The sequence below is a fragment of the Tauraco erythrolophus genome, chromosome 5 (genome assembly GCF_009769465.1).
Source record: "Tauraco erythrolophus isolate bTauEry1 chromosome 5, bTauEry1.pri, whole genome shotgun sequence".
NCBI classification, from domain to species: domain Eukaryota; kingdom Metazoa; phylum Chordata; class Aves; order Musophagiformes; family Musophagidae; genus Tauraco; species Tauraco erythrolophus.
In genome coordinates this window covers 33,668,258-33,688,989 of record NC_141469.1, presented here as the reverse complement: position 1 = coordinate 33,688,989, position 20,732 = coordinate 33,668,258, and the positions used below count along the sequence as shown (strand labels likewise).

The following is a 20,732-nucleotide window of genomic DNA, read 5'->3' as shown; positions in this document are numbered from 1 at the left end:
TGTCCTCTGATGCAGTTCTATGCAGGCTAAAACTACCAGAGTGCTCCTGGAAAATTGCAGGAACAATGATTTATTCCTGGGTTGAAAGCTGAACAAGGGAAAACACATAAACACTGCACTATAGGCACAAAGGGTGATTATTTTTGCCACATGAAACAGTTTTAAAATTCATGGGAAAAAGTAATTTTTGACAGTGTGGTGTAGGTGGTTCAGGTCTTATAAAAATAGCTATGGGATGGTATGTTTGCTTTTCAGACTGCTGTCTTTGCTCTATCCTTCAGGTATTTTTAATGGCTTTTCTTGAATGAGACTTGGAGTAGTTATGTTTTTGATGCATGAATTTATATGATTACAGCATACTAAAATAGCAGAATCTTTACAATAGTGAAAACAAATCTGCGGCCTTACTGTATTTTTCTTGAGCAAGTTGTCTTGGGAGAAAAGATCTGATCATTCTATTTGATTTTTTTTTTCTCCCGTTGTATTTATTTTAAGTATTTTGGTGGATAAATGCGTTACTTTTCTGGGTGCTACGCTCTGAATCATATATGAAATTAGAGTGAAATATGGGAATTTAGCAGTAGGTTTGTCACTAAAATATATGTAAAAGTCATTCTCCGTTTCTTTGTCAATTTTTTACAGTTTAGGTGATGCAAATTCAGATTTTGTATGCTCTTTCATCACCCCTAAGCAGATTTGTTTTGTTAGGTGTTTCTAACATCCGCCTTTCTCAGATTTCTGGTTCCATCTCCTGTAGATCAGGGATACAGAATTACCAACTAAAAATGGAAAAAAAAACATCCCAGTTAAGGTCTCTTTTTCTTAAAAATTATTTCCCAAGTATCATTTCAAAACCAGAAGAAATCAACTCAAGCCCTGTAATGTAATAACATTAGTTATTAGAGTTTAGTCAGGCAGGAGAAGAAGATGGTGAGAAAATTATGCCAGACCTTTCTGCCACCGCACTGCAAAAGAAAAACTAAAATGTTGAAAAATCATGAGATGTCTTAAAGAACGTGACATTAAAATGAAATTCTTGACTCCACTTTCTTCGTCTTCCAATATCTTGATTCTAAAGGATTAATTTATTCTGTGTTTTCAGTCTTTTTTTTTGAAAACATGAGGACTATCACACTTCCTAAACACCAACACTGAGACTTTTATGATGTCTCCTGATTCCAACAGCTGGAGCTCTAAGAAAAACATTGTGAATCTATAAGCTGCTGTATAAGCTTTATATATTGTTTCCTATGGATACACATTTTCTCTTATTTGCCTCTCACACAGTACTTATTCCCAGTTTCCAAGTGAATGATATAGCAGGCATATGGAAAGACATACAAGTTTCCCAGACTTCCCTGCTTTTTGATAATCCCAAAGAAAATTAAAACAGCCCCTCATGCCAGATTTCTAAAGGCAAATTCATTTTCTAAAGCATTTGGGCTCTTAGCTCCCATTGATCTTTGTAGAAGTTAGGAGCCAAAGGCATTGAAAATGCCTACCTGCATCTTTACAGATTTAGGCTCTTTCAAGATTCTGGATGAAAGGGAACTTCAGGGTAGGCTGCAATTGTTTGCGATTGGAGAGAAAGTATTGCACAGGAAAGAAAAAAAGACAGAGAAATGCTTTTCTTTTGGATATTTTTTCAGTCTGTGTGTTCACAAGAGATATTGATAATGGAATTTGTAGAGGGCTGTTCAAAACAGTTTGAAACCTATGCACTAGTTTGTGTTCTTTTTTTTTTTTTTTTTTTTTCCCAAGTGAGTTAGATCATCTTATATTCATAGAACAATACTAAAAGGTACCCTTTTTTCAGGAAAAGTCCTGATCTAAGTACCTGGCTTGCTGCATAAAACAAGACTTTAAGGTGTTACAAAATATAAGGGTTTTTTTGTTGTTGTTTTACTAGCTTAAATGCAGAGTAAGAATGATTTAAAATAAATTAATGTTTAAATGTAGAAATGGAATTGATAAGGGGAGCCTTGGAAAGTGTCAAGTCCTTTGTATTTCTCCAGCTTGTGATTCCAACGCCCTCCAGCCTTTTACTTACGTGAAACATCTGCCTTCAGCTGTTCCATTTTTCAGGAACAATGGCTTGTAGAAGAGAAATTGGTGCCAGTTGTCTTTTATGTTTCTATTGCTTTAATTTTCAGTATTACCCACATGACTTTTATTGAAAATGGTCTTTTCCAAAATGTGTGATAGTCAGGTTCCCTGGCATCTGATAGTACACATTTTTCACAGTGCTACATTACTTTCAGTAACTTGCTTTTTTTGCGGAAAGGGGAGGAATCTTTATCCATTCCTCTGGACCATGCAAATCTGTATTTCAAAGAGACGAGGGGAAAAAAACAGACATGAAAAAGAATAAGCTAGCTCAGAAAAAAGTACTACCTAAACAAAATTGGTGTACTATTCTGTTAATTATTTAACAGATCTATTCCTGAAGGTTGTTACTTTAAGTAAATCTGTTTCACAGATTGAAAATAGTGTGGTCTTCTGTGATGTTTTAGTTGCATATGTCTTCTACACAAAACTCTCTTATTTTTGTTGGTTTGGCTTTGAACCAGCCACTGCTGTATCTGCAGACCTCCGCCATGAGACAAAATTTAGCAAACTCCCTAGAAAACTTACAGCAAAATCCTTCTCCACTCCTTCAAATCAGCATGCAAGACCACACAGTTAGTACCCAGACCCCCACCAATTTAAGCTTGTATGCTTGCAATAGAAAGGTTTTGCTCTGTTGGTCAAAAACTATTAACCATAAATTGGAGCCTACTCACATCTGCATTCCTCACTAAGCTCTTTCCACGAAGATTTTGAGAGGATCGAGGTAGCTGTAAACATGTCATACTGACTTCCCACTAAGCATTTACCAGATGGGCAGATCTCCTATTAGAAAATGGTGCCTTCAGGGACCCTTTGCAAAAGACCAGAAGACTGATTTAGAATGGATTGGTTTTAGTTGAGCTTAATATTTATTTATTTTTCTGATACCGTTTTCTCAGAAATGCAACCATATTAGCAAACTGATTAATAAAAATGACACTGATAAAAATACTGATAAGATTGAATCAAAATATAAGTGGCTGGTAAGACATTAACAGCATTTTTAAAATAAAAGGAACTGCATATCTGTACCTATATGAATCTGAATGTAAACCTGAGAATTACATCCCTCACACCACATTTTACTTACCTAAATACCCAAATCTTTCCCAGCTTTCCATATTTTCTCAAATAAGCTTAATGAAATTTTAGGACAGAAAAAGTACAAGTGCAAAGCTATTCTGTGAAAAACAAACTCCCACAGTCTAGCTAGCCACATGAAAGAAAAAGCTCTTCTTGTTCTGTTGTGAGCTCTTAAGGTGCAGACAATTAATCCAGCTCTCTCATGTTTTCAGAGCTCTCCCCATTAATTGTTGGTGAGAAATTATGAAGGCTGAAGACAGATAATCTTACAATAGCCACCATAACATTATGCTTCACCATATGTTTTCTGTCTCAGGCTCTGTGGCATAACAAATTTATACAGGTTGGTTGTATTTTTCTGTTGTTTTTTTTTTTTTTTTTCTTTCTGATTGATGGAAGATAAAAATTAAGGGCTCACGGCAGCTTGTATTCACTGTCAGCCTGCTTTGTAAGTGACAGTGATTTTACAACTTTTTTCTCTGTCATTTTATGAGCTAGAACTGGAGAAAATTACTGCGTATATTTACCTACTTAACTAGTAAAAATCTTGCCAGGTGCTGAGCTGTTCCGTTGCTTTCATTGAATTAGATGAGAGCTGAAGCTGCTCACAGGATGAGGTTTCTAGACAGCCTCGGTGCCTTCGTGCTTGTGGGCTACTGACCAGTACAAAGGTGGGTGGTTGTGGTCCGTTTTCTCTGCACACGTGCTGTTTGCTAACTTGATCCTGACAAAACTAGAAGCTATTCAGCTTTCCCTCAAATCACGTACAGCTCTTCCAGGCTTTTTCTCATAGGTGTATGTCAGTTAGTGTACTCGTACCTGAGCAGAGCTCTCTGTAATAATCAGAGATAATACACTATACTGAAATCCACTCTCTTTTATATTGTTCAAATTTGAATAGGATAATGGAACGTGTACTTTGTAGCTTAGTCAGTCCTTCACAGAACAAAGGCAGCTGCTCACTTTCTTGACTTCAGAACTGCCCACAGAAGTAGAGTTTTGTTTTTCCAGTGACAAGTATTGCTTCCTGTTAATTAGGCTTTCTTCTGTGGGCATCTGGGCTAGCTGCTGACAGCAATGTATCGGTGAATTAATGCGAACAAAACAATCCGACATCTGCTCGATTTTCTATTCTCTCAAATGGAACAACTATTGAGAAAAGTGTTAAGACATCTAGATTGGTAGACTATAGAAAGATTTTTTTTTTTTTTTTTTTGTAATTGTAGTAATACAAATAGACATTATTTTGGATCCTGAGAGGCCTAGCTAAACAAACACGCTGCTCTTTGGCATTGGGGAAATCAGGGCATGGCATGATGTATAATAATTTGCATTTAACACAGAAGAAAGCATTTGTTTTTTGTTAATTGGGTAACAAGGCGATAAAGCTTAGCTTATTAATTTGTTAGCTTAGAATGTGGTCAGAGTGAGTAATAAGGCTATTTTGGAGTCAGGCATTTTGATAAGATGTGTGAGATTGTTTTCGTGCATAAGTGTTTTGTCTAAAACCCTGCAGGTCACTGTGCTCTTAATGATGTTGTTAACATAAACACAATGTAAATGGAAATTGTTTTGTATCTAATGAATAGAATAACAAATCCTAAATGCATCTTGATACATTAATTTAAATCAACGATTAAAAGAGGTAAGCAATCTATAAGGAGCATGCTTAAATGGGTAATCCTTTTGTGATTTTCCATGCACCATGCACCATGTTGTGCACCTGCGATCATCTTGCATTATCAACCTCAGAAGGCTGTGAGTAGGAAACATATAACAAATTGTTATCGATATTTTTATTTGCAAGAGCACTTCTTACGTGCAGTAGCAAGAGGAATATTAGAATTGCATCTTGGTTTCTGCTCAAGCAGAACTTGTGGCTTTCTGTAATACTTTCAGTGTTTGATCAGAAATGAACCTGGTAAAATAAAGTGGGTTAATTGAAGCCTTTTTAATCTTAATCTAATCTGACAGTCAATAAAACTGTGAGTAGACTTTATTAGTATGGCACTAATAATTCTGTCATTAACAGGAAGAAACTTGCCTCGGATTTACAACTCACTAATTCTTTTTCAAGCTTTTTCTATTTGTATTCTGGGACTAGAAGAGCTCAGAGGTGTCTGATTCTAGGCTATTTGTCTTTTTGTCTGCCTGCGTGTATTTGCTGAGCCAGAGTTTATAGGAGACATAAAAAGTGACAGAAATTTAGGGAAGCCTCTTTGCTTTAGGAATCCGTAAATTCACTCTAAACTAGCTTTTTGGCAACCCTTAAGAAGTTCCAGTTAAACAAGCTTTGAAACTGGGAAAGCCCTTCACCTCTCAGAGTTGGTCTCACTATTGCTTAGCTTGCTTGGGCTTTCTAGACAAAATTATACTCACTGGTCTGTAAGTTAGCTTCCTTCTTTTATTAACGTATTGTTTTAAAGGTTAACAAACCTAGAAAAATCAGTAGCAATTCTTTTCTGTTTGCGTTTCAGCTGGAATAGTCACAACAGAGCAAGAAGTAATTAAATATTCTGGTCATGCTTTGGACTAGAGGTACGTTATTTTGATTGTCCTTCGCATAGCCAAACGTTTCTACGAAGCCGCATCAACCTTTTTTTTCTCCGTTTGTCCAGTACTTGCCTGACACAATTGGACCTTCCTCTGTGGTATGGTGCCCCGACTTCGGACAAAACAAAAACATGGTTTTACCTCTTAGGTGATTCAGCTACAGGACTTTGAATGACATTAATGGGAGTTATATAACGAAACTTCCTTTCCAGTTTAGCAGACCTCAGCCTTCTCATCCAATCTGCTCCATACTTTGAAACTATATATCGTCATTACGCACATGCAGCGGTGATACAATGCAATACAAGTATTGTTGCTACCACATGCCTAGCGTAGGGTTACAGCATTTTATTATTGTGAATTACTGACACATTAACTATGCATTATTTATTAGGTTGGAAGATTCAGTAAGCGTGTATTAATCTGTCTGATGCAAAACCAGCTCCAATAGCCATTGAGGAAGCGGCCAGGTAAAAGCCCATCACTTAGTGGTAGAAGTTCTCCTTATCTATCCTGAGAATGCCTATTGCAGAGACAAAAGGTGCTGCAAATATTTCACAGCATTGCCCACGCACCTGTCTTGGTTATGGTAATCTCTAAAGGAGGAAAATAGAGAAGTTACTTTTGTTTCCATTTAATCCTTGGCCTCTTAAGAACCTGATACAGAGGGATTAAATTAGTGACAAGCGCAGCAGTAGGTTGAGTGATTCACCCCAGGTACTCGAATCTCGCAATTCATACAGAGAAATAAGAATTACATCCATTTCTCTAAATTGGCAAATAGGGGGAAGTCACAAAAATAAATGGCAAGTTTTGTGATTGGGCAGCCAAGGAGGACTTCATTAGTGGATTTGTTAGCTTCCTGTGAAGATACGTGGGAAAGAATTCTGACAGTGGGAAAACCTAGACCTTGCAGCTGACAGTAAGATTCAAAGCTGGAGGAAACCAGGCTTCATTAGTTCTGGAACTACTGCTTGGTTTTCTTTCTCTTTTTAGGTCTCATTGTAGGAAATGGCAGTTACTAACAGATATAAAGAGCTCGACTCTTAGGAATGCGGATGTTGCCGTCTCTTCTTTTACCTGCTGCTCGCTGGGAGCCCTACCTGTCGAACACAGTGGTGAACGCAAAATGGGTAAGCACGGCAAAGTCCAACTGAATTCATTCAGATGAAGCATGAGGTTCTGTATGCCAGTTGTTACCTGTAGGGACGCAGGCCCTTCCATCTGTTCTGAGCATATTTAGGTTATTCTACAAATGTTGAGTCATCTTCACAGTTTCACAGGAGACAGGCCATGATGTCAGAATCAAAATTATTGGATTCCTAATAACAGACAAATCGCCCCTTCATGTTGGTTGATATGATTGCGGCCGGTCAGTGTTTTCTTAACAATTCAGCATTGCATTTTTTTCCCTTGTTTCTTTTTGTGTCAAGGTGCAAAAGATGGAAGGTAACACACTCAACATGCAAGTGTTTCCCCAGCAGGAATGACTCTCGCCTTGTGTGCTTTCTGTGAGCAGCTGAATCACTGCCTAATTTTTGCACTCCTAAAGAACATGTCCAACAGCAATGATTCAAACAAGCGTTTGACCACCAGCTGTCACTGAGACCAGTGTGCAAGAGTCGAGGGCGTTTTAACTGCAAAACTAACTTTCTACCCACTTAAAACCAGGTGGTTTTCCCCTTCCGAGGGTAGTGTTTCAGAGGGGTAAGACACTGTGAGGAAACTAACTGCATGCCAAGATCATTCTCATCTCATGCTCATGTTTCACTTCCTTTAAACCGCTCCCTATAGCTTCTCCTTGGCTTTCTGAGCTTTCAGTATTGTCTGCAGAAATCAAGATTTGGAAAAAAAAAAAATTGACTTGCTCTTTACACAAGATATCGAGTGCTTCAGGAATGAATTTAATATACAGCCCCTTCAAGAGTCCTTCAAGGGGCAGCTTGTGGTGACCAGGGCCAAGTGGTGCTGCCTGCCTGAGTTCCTGCTGGCTGCCCAGACTCCTGCTAGCAGAGTGTTCGGGGCAGAATCTCTGAAACTGGCAGCTGGAGATTCCCACAGGAGGGGCAATCTCTTCTGTTAATTCAGACACCGCACTGGAGGAACAAGGGAGAGGGCCGCGCAGAGGCTTGTTTTGAGGCCGTGGGTCTGTGCTTGGGACTCCGAAAGAGGACTTTATTGGTAGCTGTGGAAAAAGCACAGGGGATTATTTTATTGAATTATTTTTATTTTTAGTCTTTATTCCTTTTGAAATGTGAGAGTCAGGCTGAATTTGAAGCTGCCTTATAGTTTGAGCTACTACAGTAATAACAGGGCGGGTTACCGTAGGTCTCCTAGCACTGAAGCTGTACAGCTAATATGTAATCATATAGCTTGCTGAAAGTAATTTCTACAGGAATTTGGGATGACCAGGTTACTTTAGGTCAGCATGGTAGTCACCTCAGGCCTGTAAACGGTATAGTTAAATGAGTGGATACTATTTTTTCTATTAATCTTCCTAGAAAAGCCTTTCTAATCCTAATTTTCTAGGTCATTAGGGTAAAGGCAGATTACCAATAAAGCTGGTTTACTAACTTTACTCGCCTTGGTTTTGCCCAGCCCAGATCTCTTTCATTAGGTGTCATCTAATGTGCCTGCCTGCAGCTGCAGCCATTACTTCCCTCGGTGGTATTTCAAGCATCTTTTCTGACGTTCAGGCCTGAGCAACCTTATCTTGCTGGGAAGTTGGATTCAGCTTCAGAGTCGGCCCTGGACTGTGCAGCAGGTTGGACCAGGAATCCTCTGGCGGTCCCTGCCAACCTCAATTACCCTGTGATTCCAACCTGCTCCCTCTCACGGCATCAAGCCGCTTCGCGGGCTCTAATTTATTCACAGTTACACAGCCCGCTGCAGCGGAGCAGGAAGAGCATCCAGTCTGTTGGATGCTTCACCTGGCTGTTTCGAGTTATGCCGCGCTGCCCAGACCCAGTCACTGCACCTCCCGGCCGTGACCACACTGTCCGTAGCACTTCCTGGTGCTTCCAGGGCTCAGTCACGAATCACTGCAGTGGGAAATACTGGATTAGCGATCGAATCTGCACAATGCAGGTGGTGAGCGAGGTTGGTACCTCCAAGGAGCTGAGGGGCTGAAGAAAGGACGAGCTCCCTCTCCACAGAAGCACTTCTCGTTTTAATCCTAAGAATCACCTGCTCCGTTTGCTCCTTGGCTTTCGGCTGCTGGCAAACAGAACCTTTCTGACTTTTTCCCTGCAGCCTCCCGGGACTCGGGGCCAAAGCAGGGCCATCCCGAGTGCCGGCGGAGGCGGGACTCGCGTGTTCCCCCGCGGCCACCCTCGGCCTGGAGCGCTCCGCCCCACGGGGCTGCGCGCGTTTCGTTCGGGGCGCTCCCCGAAAGCCTCTCCCCGGAGCTCCGCGGGACGCTTGGCGAGCAGCGGGCTCCGCCGCTGCCGGCTCCTTCCCGTCTCCTTCCCGTCCCGCCGGGAGAGACCCGCGGCCGCCGCTGCTCGCCCGGGGCGCGTGTGGCCGCGCCCGTGACCCCGCGTGCGCCCGTGAGCGCGAGAGCCCCCCGCCCCGCGCCGCGCGGCGTTTCGGCGCGGGCCAGCAGATGGCGGCGCCGCCCCGGCTGGGCGCGCAGCCCCGCGCACGCCGCTGCCGCGCGAGCCCCGCTCCGGTTACAACCTCCCCCGCCCCCGCCCTCCGCGGCGGTGTCTCCCTCCCCGCCGCCTCCCCGCCTGTCACTGCCACGCCGGAGAGCCACCATGGCGCACGGCGGGCCACGCGTGTCCGCCGCCGCCGCTCCGCGCGGGGCCGCCCGCCGGCCGCTCCTGCTGCTGCTGCTGCTGCCGCCGCTGCTGCTGGGCGCCGCCGCCGCGCTGCGCTGCGCGGAGCCCTGCGGCCGCCCGCGCCCCGGAGCCCTGACCCGCGGGGCGCGCAGCCCGCCGGAGCCGCGGCGCGGCGGCGGGGCGGCGGCGGGGGGCAGCCGCTCCCGGAGGGCATCCCCGGCGGCGGGCCGGGAGCAGGTCTCCCTCATCAGCACCTCCTTCGTGCTCAAAGGGGACGCGTCTCACAACCAGGCGATGGTGCACTGGACGGGCGAGAACAGCAGCGTGAGTGCGAGGGGCAGTGCGGGCGGGCTGGGGGGGTCCCCGCCTTTACCCCTGCCCCTACCAGCGCTTTGCTCCCCGAACTTGCCGGGCGCAGCCTGCCGCTGCCGCCTGCGCTCCGCCGGGCTCGGTGCGGCCGGAGCGCGCTGCTCCCATTGCCCGGCCAGGAGCGCGGGGGTCCCCGCGGGCCGCGCTCGGGGCGAGCAGCGCCCCGACGGCCCGTGAGGTGCCGCCGGGAGGAGAAGCGCCGCCGGAGTCGGACCGACCCTGCGCATCCTCCGCCACTTCCCCAGAAGTTTGGAAAGTTTGCGAGCGCGCATCTTGCAGAAGGGCTGGGTGCGCGGTGTGCGCCGCGCTGCGAGGAGGAGGAGGACGGCTTGGCCCCGCAGCGGCGAGGCGATGTCCGTGTGCGATCGGGGTGCCCTCGTGGCTATGCCAGGGTCTCCGGGTAGAGGAGAGGCGGGGGCGACCTGCGGCGCGCGGACTGTCTCCTCCAGCCCCGCATAAAGCCCCAGATGAAATTGTCGAGGTTTAATCGATTCACCTCGACTCAGTCATCCCCGTGTCGTCTTCCCCGCAGCGCGCTCTGCCTCCTCAAGCGCCGGGGAAAGAAAAACCCCAAACAAAACCAAAATCAAATAAAACCCAGCCCCAGGCTTGCGCTGGATGGGAGCGGCGGGAGCGGGTGAGCGAGGCGGCCCCGCGGAGGATCCGCGGGCAGCGCTCGGAAAGGGCTGGGGCCGGGCGGTCCGGGATTTCACCCCGCCGGGGGCGTGGGGGGTGGGATTTCCGCAAAGGACCGTGAATAGCAGCAGCTCTCCGAGGATTTTTACAGCCTCATCAATGGATAAAAATCGCGCCCCGGGACCAGTGTTACTGCATTAGAGCATCAGTGTTCACAACTTTTCGCAGTTAAAGCAGTGTGCCTTACCTGTATTGTTTAATTATCTGTTTTAGACAGCAACTCTCACAGTGGGCGCCCACGATCTGTTTGTAACTCATTTTCACTTAGAGCTAGTCTTCATTTCTTTGTGTATTCGACCCATTAATGGTTTCGTATTTGCACGGGTGGTTTCAGGGATTTGCTGCTTCTAATTTATCCTGCTCTGGAACATTGTATCATAACAGTCGGCGTCATAGGTAAATATTATTTACCTTAGCACCTTACACTGTCTGTGAAACTTCATAGACAGGAAAGTATCGTTATGAAAGCTCAAGATCAACTTTCTCCTGGAGGATTTTAGTGTTTCTGGAAAACTCTCAGTTCAGCTAAGCTCTGACTCTGCTTGAACTTTGTGAATTTAGCATAAAGTTTACTTAAACTTAGCTCAGTTCAGAGAGCCTGTGTTCTACTTCTCATAAGTATGTGAATTATCATCCTTTCTCTAGGATCTCAAGTCCTGGGTTTTGCCTGTTTTGCTAGGGAGTCACCCAGGATGTGCAGCTGCTGAGGCTCCATGGTGAGGAAGCAGCAATTCCCCTGAGCACGCTGAGCGCTTGTGTTAATGCTCTTCTACAATCGGGTGTCAGAGTTGGAGTCAGCATCATAAAGCTTGACACTTTCAAAGGCAGTTTTTGATTTGCTCAGGAAGGAAGTGTAAGATGATTGCCATTTTCTGTGAAAAGAAAATGTTGCAAATCAGCAGCATCAGCTATTCTGATTCTGCCCTTCCTCTACTTCTTTGCTGCGTTTTTTTTTTGTGAGCAGTGCTTTGCAGGCTGTAAGGACCACATCCTTGAAGAATTCAGTATTAAAAAGTTGGCCTAAGTTCATTTTTTGACATAAAAGGCAAGTAACAACTTTCATGCAAAGTGCGCCCTAAAATGAATGTAGTAGAAACTTGCTAATCCGCATTTATGACTAGTGGTCTCTCCTCGCCTCTCTGCAAAGATTTAATAATAGATGCTGCAGTGAGGGCTTGTATTGCTAAAATGTTATTATTTTTTCACAGTATCTACAGTTCACTTGCTAGAATACTATCAAGTAGTCTCTTCAAAAGCAGAGATAAATGGCAACTGTCAGAATAAATGAAAGTGGTTACAGTCTTTGCTGCAACTTAGTTCTCTTTTGTTTGCTTAGTTTTTATCTGCTAATTCAGTCTTGCGGGATGATGCTCTCATCATGAATGCCTGCAGATGTTCTCGTCAGTATTCACACATTCAATAAAAATTACTTTTGCAGAGTTACTTAAAAAGTATGTTGCTTACTATGCCTGCCGTCAGGTGATTACTGTCAACCAAGACTGGGTTTGAATGAGTGACCTGGTAATGAAGGACTCTTTGCTGCCTTAACCCAAATGAGAGCAGCCAGTCTTTTTGCACTGAATGTTTTACAGTATGACTGTCAGCATTTTTTTTGCACCTTCTTTTCTTTTAGCTTTGTTTTATTGCATGCTTCCAGTAGAAGAACTGATTTTAACAAAGGCTTCCAGAGAAAAATGATTTGTAAAGACAGTCTGTAGAATCTTTTTTTTTTTTCCTTTCCTTTTTGTTTTTTTGAAAATAAGTAGAAGAAATGCATCAAGCCCAATGGTGGAAGCAGGACGGACTGAAAGGGTTTGGAGAGAATTTTGCTGCCCGTATGTATATGAGATTAAAAGAATTGAAAATAAGTATCTGATCCAAAACATATTTAAGTTAGCCTTGAATGTTTGTTTGTTTATATAGATGTGTATGTATGTATTTATTTTACTCTGGGTTAAGCGTTTGGAGGTAGGAATGCTAAGATCCAGCACTTCTCAAACCTGGCACGTTACCCTGCGTTCCTAAATCCGTGGTGAATCTTGCCTTCCCTCAGAGGCACAGGCCTGAGCGGTGAAGCGCTGTTCTGTCCCAAGCGCGTTGCAGTCAAGGGAGGACTGCCATTCAAAGCAGCGGGGTTTTGGATCAGGCCCTGCGAACCTCAGGAGGCGTTAAGCAATCTTAATGTGTCACCACGCACATTTGGCACCTCATTGGAGGTACTCAGCACTTTGTAAACCAAGGAGCTAAACTAGTTCTTTACCCTTTACAGCTGTGTGGCTGAAAATTTGACAGTGATGAGCTCCAGATGACCATATATCCTCTTAAACACCTCACCTAGTAAAATAAATGAAGAAGAAATATGCAGTAGGATTGCTCCTCTGAGCTCCGCGATGGAGAGACAAATAACCATAAAAGCAGATCTGCTTCTCTGAGGGATGTTCACCAGCATGAATAGTTCATTGAAAGTGCTACCATGGAGTACTCGTGTGTGGATCAAGGGCACATAAATAAATTTGAAAGGGGCAGAGGTTAGGTTGATGTGCACATGGAGCTTTAAAAAATTTATTTACATCTTGTAAATCCTCCTGTGCCTCGATAACAGGAACATGTGATTTTCGGTTGCATGAGATGGCTTGAAAGAAACTAAGAAGGCTATAAATTAAATTGGTCCTCTCTCCTCCCCCTTCTTTTCTCTACTGTAGAAGTCTGGTGTGTACAATATTATCCTCCTCTAACCTCGTTAATTTTGTGAATTAGAGAAATGGTGGATTTGATAGCACAGCAGAATATGTGGTTGCACTGATTGTAAAGTGAGCTTGAATAACTGGGATGATCACTGTACACTTCCTTGCTTTGTCAAGAGAGAGCTGTGCAGGGAGGTATGCAAATTGCTTCCTGTTTTCAGTCCACATTTCTTTTATTTTGTACTCTAATAATAAATTATTTATAAATTCCATAAATGATAAGCCTGTCCCTGACATTTCTTGACAGTGGGATGCGTAGTTAAAACCATCACTAGTCTTGCAAAGCTAATCCTTGTAACATCAAGGGTGTATCTGGTTAGTGAATTCCTACAATTAGTATTTCTGCTCTCTGTCCCCTGTGCTCACAGAAATCTGTTGTGCACTATTACTTTCAAACAAAGGCTCATGCAAGTGGAACTAATTTCCTTTCCAGTCTTAAAATATCATAAACTGAAGATGTGACAGGTGGATGGTGCAGCACACCATTTGCTGTGGTAAGGGCTAGTGATTGACGTTTGTGTAACTGATAAATAACACGGAGTTGTGCGTCGGAATATATACAGGTAGCGTGCTTACCGAATAGGCTCTTCCTGTGTTAAGCTGGATATGTATGTTCCCAGATTTACTAAAAATACACTACCCTTTCTGATTTGGGGAGAAATGCTCAATTGATGACAGCTTTTAAAACCCCTGCTTTTCCTTGGGAGAGACCTCATAGTCATCCCAGGAGCTTTGTTGTGCTAGGTAAACAACTTTCTTTGCAAAACTATATTCTTTCTGACTCTCTTGGAGAATTCCCATTGTGCATTAATACTAGCTGATTTAAAAAAAAAAAATCAAAGCCAAACCTGAAACACAGCGAGAATGAGACTCGCATTCACGATTGATTTTGATTCATGGACTGCTCTTCATGCTGTGTGCAGAGTGCTGAAGTGTTGTGAACAGGACTTTGGCCAACTAGTTCCAAGTCTGCAGTTTCACGGTGCCAGTATTTCCTTTTCATTTGTTGTCAAAATATTAAGGCCATGCAGGCACTTATTTGTTCAGTAAGTTGATGTCATGATCCCTCATAAACACGTAGCTCTTTGTTATGGAAAATAAACATAAATATACACACAGGTTTTTCCAGCACTTTATCAGAAAGGAAGGTTTATCGCTCATCTACAGAAATTGCTACACACGAAAATTTTAGCTCATCCATACTTCTGTATTTGATATACAGATACTTTGTTTAATTTAAAAAATATTCCTGTTTGCAATACAGTTTCACCATATATGATTTATAGAGCCCAGTAATCACTAAATGTATTATTCTGGCAGATATTTTATTTAATTGGTTTTCTATTTTGTTCAGTTGGCAATAAATTTTGCTGAAGGGATCTATAAAAAGCATTGACTTCGATGTTACTGTAGCAGTATCTGTAAAGGTAAATGTAATTATCTATCCAAACTGGGCAAAATTCCATTTGTGGTAAGGTTTTGGTGCTGTTTCTCAAGAGTAGCCAGACTACTTTTTATGAAACTAAAGGAAGCGTGAGGTCAAAAATCCTGATGGCTCAGACCTTTGATAAATGGCAGATATACTGCAAAGTGAAAAGCAGATTTCCCATAGGGAGGTTTTTTTTTTTTTTTAAATTCCTTGAGATAGTGTGATAAAAACCAAACATAAACCAAACTCAGTAATCATATTTGAATGGAACAGCAGAATCCCACAAGGAAAGCAGAATGATTTTGATCTGATTGAAGTAATTCAGGAGTTTAAAATCTTTTTTTCCTATTTTTTTTTAATGATATAAAGTTTATGGTTTACTTCATTTATTTGCTTCTACTAGCCTCTGTTTTCCCTCTCTTCCAGCCCTACAGCTTGCTAGTCATGTCGCTGCCTGCTGAGCTTTCTCCACATTTCAGCAAATTCCAGCTGCTAAAGAAAAGAGAGAGCACCTCTTCTCATCCCCTAAGTAGACACTTAAAACTGATATATACTTTAATTAGTAAGTGTGTGTTTCGAACATACTTGAAAGTCCTCCTCCATGCATATCCCTCCACACCTGCGGCCGTACCTGGTTTTACCTGGTTTGCTGGTTTCACCAGCGTTACCTGGTTTGCTTAGGAGCAAGCGACCAGCAGCCTCAGCTTGAGTAGGTGCTCCTGTGCTGACACTGGGATGAGCTCAGAGAGTTTAAATCTAGGAGGGAAATTTAACACTGAACATTAAAGACAGACACCAGATTGAAATCCTGTCTCTGATACTGCCCGTGTGTTACATGTGCATGATAAACCAAGTCTGGCTTAATAATGATCGTTAGAAAGGTGTTTAGGCTGTTGATAGCAGGTTCACATATCGCAGTGGGGACATGATGCATTCTTCCCAAGCTTGACAGTGTCAGGAATCTATTGATACAGAGCTTTGGAGAAAGAAATGAGGACATCCCTTTTGATTTTATTAAAATTCAGTAGACAAGTAGATTCTTTTTGAAAGGACAGAAGATGAAAATTATGAACTCTTCAGAAAACAGTAATTGTTCTGCTAAAATGGGAAGTTCTGTAAGGTATGTACTGCTTTATGAATTTAAAACATGAAACTTCTCAGATCACAGAAGTTTTTATGCCAAACCTTTGCATGTTCAAACAAAATATTTCATGGTCCTGTCAATTAAGACCAAAGGATGTTAACATAAGGAGAGAGAATCTGCAGTACAATGCAAGTGGGATCCTTCTAGTTCCTGAAAGCACAAATTCCTTTAAGCAAAAAACCTGAAAGTATAGGTTGAAAGCAGTCTTCAAAATATGACTGCTCGACGTAGCTCAGGATGATACTTGATGACCTGCAACATTCCTTCAGCATCTTTGTTCCCATAGTCTCACATTCTTTACCAAACATTCCCATCCTCAACCCCCTGCCCCAGTAATAATAATTTAAAACTCTAACAAATCACTAATGGCAAAACCACTTCTGAAAGAAAAAATGGATGGGATCATTTGTCGTGGCTTACTTCAGCCGTCAAATCTAAGCTTGGACTTCTGCAGTAGGAAAGAGGTGGAGATGGTCCCTGGATTGATCTCTCCCCTGGCAATCGTAACAGCCATGCTTGAGAAAGCTTGGATGAGTTGACTTCTGAAAGCATCTATCTCTCTCTGCTTATTGGAGAGGGTCTAGATGACTAACTTTCATGAAACACAAGATTTATTTAAAGTTATCTCTAACTCAGATACCTGGAGTTTGTTGCTGCTGCAGTTATTTCCTTCCTTCCTTACTGTAACACGGCTGTTGGAGTTTCAGTTATGGATTAAGACTCTGTTGTGGTGGGTGTTGCACAACCCCAATGCAAAAATGCAGGTGCAGCTCTAAAGATGTTGTAATTACAGTTTTACCTACATGCATCCCTGAGAAACAGAATTGTATGCTTAAAGGATATACATTGACAGAGATTACACAAAGGTCTCAGTCCAAGGGCTGCTCCAACAGCTGTTAAAGTATTTTTTTTCCCGGTGACTTGGAATATTCATACATAACCAGTTACGGGGGCAGGGCCTGAAATTTCCCCTCCAAGTTGAGAGTTAATCAGGAGTTTAGAAACATGCCCACTCTGTGTGTATGTATGTAGGTATGTTTTTCTGTCTCTTTTGTCCAAACCAGTAGATCTGCCAAGAAAAAGTGGAACACTTTTAGCAGTAAGGGTTGTGAGTCTCTGTTGTGGCAGGAGATGTGTATTTCAACTCTTCGTGCGGAAGGAGGAATTAGACCTTTCTGCTGGGTGAGCTCTCCAACCCCAGTGCCGTGGTGCACGGGTGAGGAGGGCAGTGTCACCTCCCATGAGAAGCTGTGTTTCATAGGGAGTTGCTGCTGTGTGCTGTGAAATGCTCGATGTCATAGGTGTGTGCTGGCACATCTGCTGGACTCACTGGCTTTGGTAAGGTGAGCAGAGAAGTGCCGTGTTTATGGATCCTGTTGGATTTCATCGGCCCTGGTGAGGCTGCTGTGGGAAGAGGAGAGATGCTGAGGTGCTGCTGCCCGGCAGGATGGAGAGCGTGCGTGCTGCCCTTGGCAGAGCTGGCGATGCTCTGCGCAGCCGTGGCGACACGGCTGCGAGCTCTGAAGCAGTGCTGCAGTATTCAAGGTGATACCTCCGGGAAATTTGAGGCTTGGCCAGAGGCAGAGCATGAGATTCCACATTAACAGCTGTTGGGTTAAATTGAAGCTGCATAGGAGTACCGAGGACCTTTGCCAGTTACCTCACCAGTATCCTCTGAAATAGCACTTGCATTACAGAGGTGATTTTGCGCCTCAGTTTCCTACCTGCAATGTGAGAATAATGGTACTTCCCTATCTCTTAGGATTGCTGCTGTTCTAAATAAGCTCTGTGCACTTCGAAATTAAATTAAAGGTTATCACCATAACACCTAAAAGAGGCAGGACCATAGAAAATCACATCTATGGTTTCTTTGTTCCTTTGGCTGTTTCACAGTGTAATCTAGGAATTAGAGAAGAAAAGGCTTTCACAGGTCATACAAACTTCTCCGCTTGTTCTGATGTTTGTTTTGATCAGGGCTCCTTTAATGTGTAGTCCAGTTTAATTTAAATGCCTAGGCTCTGGCACTTCAAGGTCATTGAACAGATTTAAGATTATGTGACTAAAAACATTTCCAGTGAAACTTAACCTGTATTTAACATGATTTTTTTCTGCCCTCTTTTACCAGCATACTGAAATAACTATGCTTCTTTCTCACTGTTTGTGCCTTTCCTACTCTTGTAGACTAGTAATTATTTCTCTGAATAACATTTATTTTGGCCTTTAACATTTTCTTTTATAACTGACTTTTGCTAGCTCTTTAATTGCACTGTCTGGATAGGACAGTACCTACATAGAATAGTACCTACCTACTGTGCGTTCAACTGGCACATTTTTAGAAATACAAATACACACAGAGTTTATTGTTCATTTCTGGCTTCCCTCTAATCTCTCTTGTGTTCTTGTGATTATATGGGTTTTTTAAAAAGCAAACCACAGAACAGTACATACTTTTTTTGGTTTTTTTTTTAGAAAAAGATAAGTCATAAAACCACTTAAATAATTTGATCGTTAGAAAAAAAAGCTAATTTCTTTGGTTTCTGTGCGTTGTTAAAAGTTTGTTGTAGTAGATGGAGTAGATGTATTTAATGTTTTCTTTGTTTTTTTTTTTCCTCATTCACTTTGTGAAATTTGTTTCCTTCATGGTCTTTGGAAGCTCATTGAAGGTATGGTAAAACTGCATGAAGTGTCGTAGAAGCATGTTTGCAAGCACCAACTACTGTGATGTGTCCTTAAGGATTCCGACTGAGCAGTAGGTCCGTGTTTACTGGCCAGTGTGTTCAGTTTTAGCAGATGGCATCTACACTCTGTGAAAATACATTTTTTATCTCTGTTACTGTCTCTTCTCTGCTCCCCAGACTGAAAGTGCCACAGGGAAAGAGCAGTCTTCCCCCTGCACGCGTGTGAGCAAGATGTGGTGTACTGGGGTTCTGCTCTGAGTTGGTGGCATTGACGTGCTTCTCTAATACCGATAAATAATAATGATGATGATGACTGAGGATTGAGCTTTTCCACCTGTGGATTGTAGCGGTGTGTAGCCTGGCCTCCCTAACTGAGCTGCAGTAAAGAAAAGTTGTTTTTCTCAGGTGTTGAAGAGCAGCCTGTTTATGGTTAATGCATTCCCATGCTTGCCTTCACCAGCACTTGTCACTGCAAGACAGATGCCCAAGGTGGCGGAGCTGGAGGGTTAGAGGAATGTGTTGGAATCATTCTTGGAGTTTTGGGCAGTGTTTCACTGTGTTAAATGTGACTGATTCTGAAGAAATAGTTGTTTCTTCCTTGAAAACACAATTGTATCAGGGAATGGTAGGTTGCCATAAAATCCTCCTGGGTCTGAGTTCAATAAGATGTTTTCCTGTGTTTGCTAGCAGAAAGATACCTTGTAACTTCCTCTTTTTAGAGGATTGGAACTGCCTGTGAGTCTAAGGCATCCAAATCAGCAGCAGTACTGGTTAAGTCTTGCCATTTATGGAAAGCAGAATATTCTTTTCTCAGTTTTTCTTTTATGCTCCTAGGTATTGTGGTGGATGTTCAGCATAAGTAGGCATCAGTGTTAGCATAAGTAGAGATAAGAATATAACCCTGAGGGAACTCATGAACCCCTTTTGTATGGGCAGCAGTTTTCTTATGCATGGTTTTGAGGGGCTCCGCGGATGAGGCTTAAAAACAGAAATAAAACAAACAAAAGCAACATGTGCCAGAGACAGATGAAGTACTTTCTGGGTGCGTAGAGATGTCTTTGCCAATCAATTACCGCCACAAGGCCATGGGCACCCACTGGGACGTAGTACACATGCACAGTGCTCCGACATTCAGCCTGGTACAGAGCTCATGAGCTGAACTCCAGGCAGATCTGTAGCTATAAATGCTTGGAGTTGCCCAGGGACCTGGCTGATGATGCTAGAGACCCATAACCACATGCAGTTGGACGGCACAGAAATGTTAATGCTCTTTTGCCCAACTCACCTCAACCTGCAGTCATCTCCCCAATGGGAAAGGAAGTAAAAATAGAGTGATCTGGAACTGCTATGTGTTTGTATGTTTGTACTTAACAGGCTCTAATCTCAATGATTCTTAACTAAATAAACATCAGTATCCTACTCCACAACAGGTTGGTGTTAACATATTTCTGTATCTAAATTCCCAGCTGGTTTTTAGAGCGATCTCACTGTGCTCTTTCTGAGCACTTTATGAGGCCCCATTGAGGCTACTAAGCGTTCCCATTAGATTTGGCTGCTATGTATTGCTTTGTGGATACACTATGTGAACATCGTTCCTCTGGCCACTCTTATTTTAGCCTTGTAAACTGCACAAGTTTAATGGATAAGTATAGGAATTTGGAGTCTTGGGTATTGTAGGATTTCATGTGGTTAGGGCATAGAAGCGAGCAGGCATATGAGCTAAAAAGCTTTCCTCTCTTAGGCTCAGGTGCTGCCACATGGGCACTAGGACTTCATCAGAATTGCAGCTTTTGATTTAGAGGGCCATTTCTTATTTTGCTAATTTGTTTGGCTTTTAATCAGTGGTTTCATATGTTTCCCTGCCTGTTACCCAACCACATAATAGCAAGCATGTCAAAAGGTCTCAGCTGCCTTGAGAGTGATCTTGAAACACGTTCTTTGCCCTGTGTGAGAGGTACAAAATGAACAGAAACTACTCAAAGCCATCCAAGTTGGGAGTTTGGTGGCTTCAGGATGGGAGTTGTGTCCTGAGCACCAGTGACAGACTTTAGAGGACTGACAGTGGGCTCCCTGGTTGCCCTTGGCTGTGCTGGTGCTGGGAGTAGAGAATTGGGAAGCTGTTACTATTGGTGGTTCTGAGCTTTT

At 42.9% G+C, this 20,732-nt stretch overlaps 1 protein-coding gene across 1 annotated transcript in view; it reads left to right on the top strand.

Moving 5' to 3' along the window:
* Window positions 1-9,503: 9,503 nt before the first annotated feature.
* Window positions 9,504-20,732, top strand: part of SORCS2 (sortilin related VPS10 domain containing receptor 2) — a 591,182-nt gene continuing 579,953 nt past the window's right edge. The window contains exon 1 of the mRNA XM_086611291.1: window positions 9,504-9,851. Coding sequence (XP_086467417.1) covers window positions 9,504-9,851 — 348 coding nt within the window. The remainder of the gene's footprint in view (window positions 9,852-20,732) is intronic.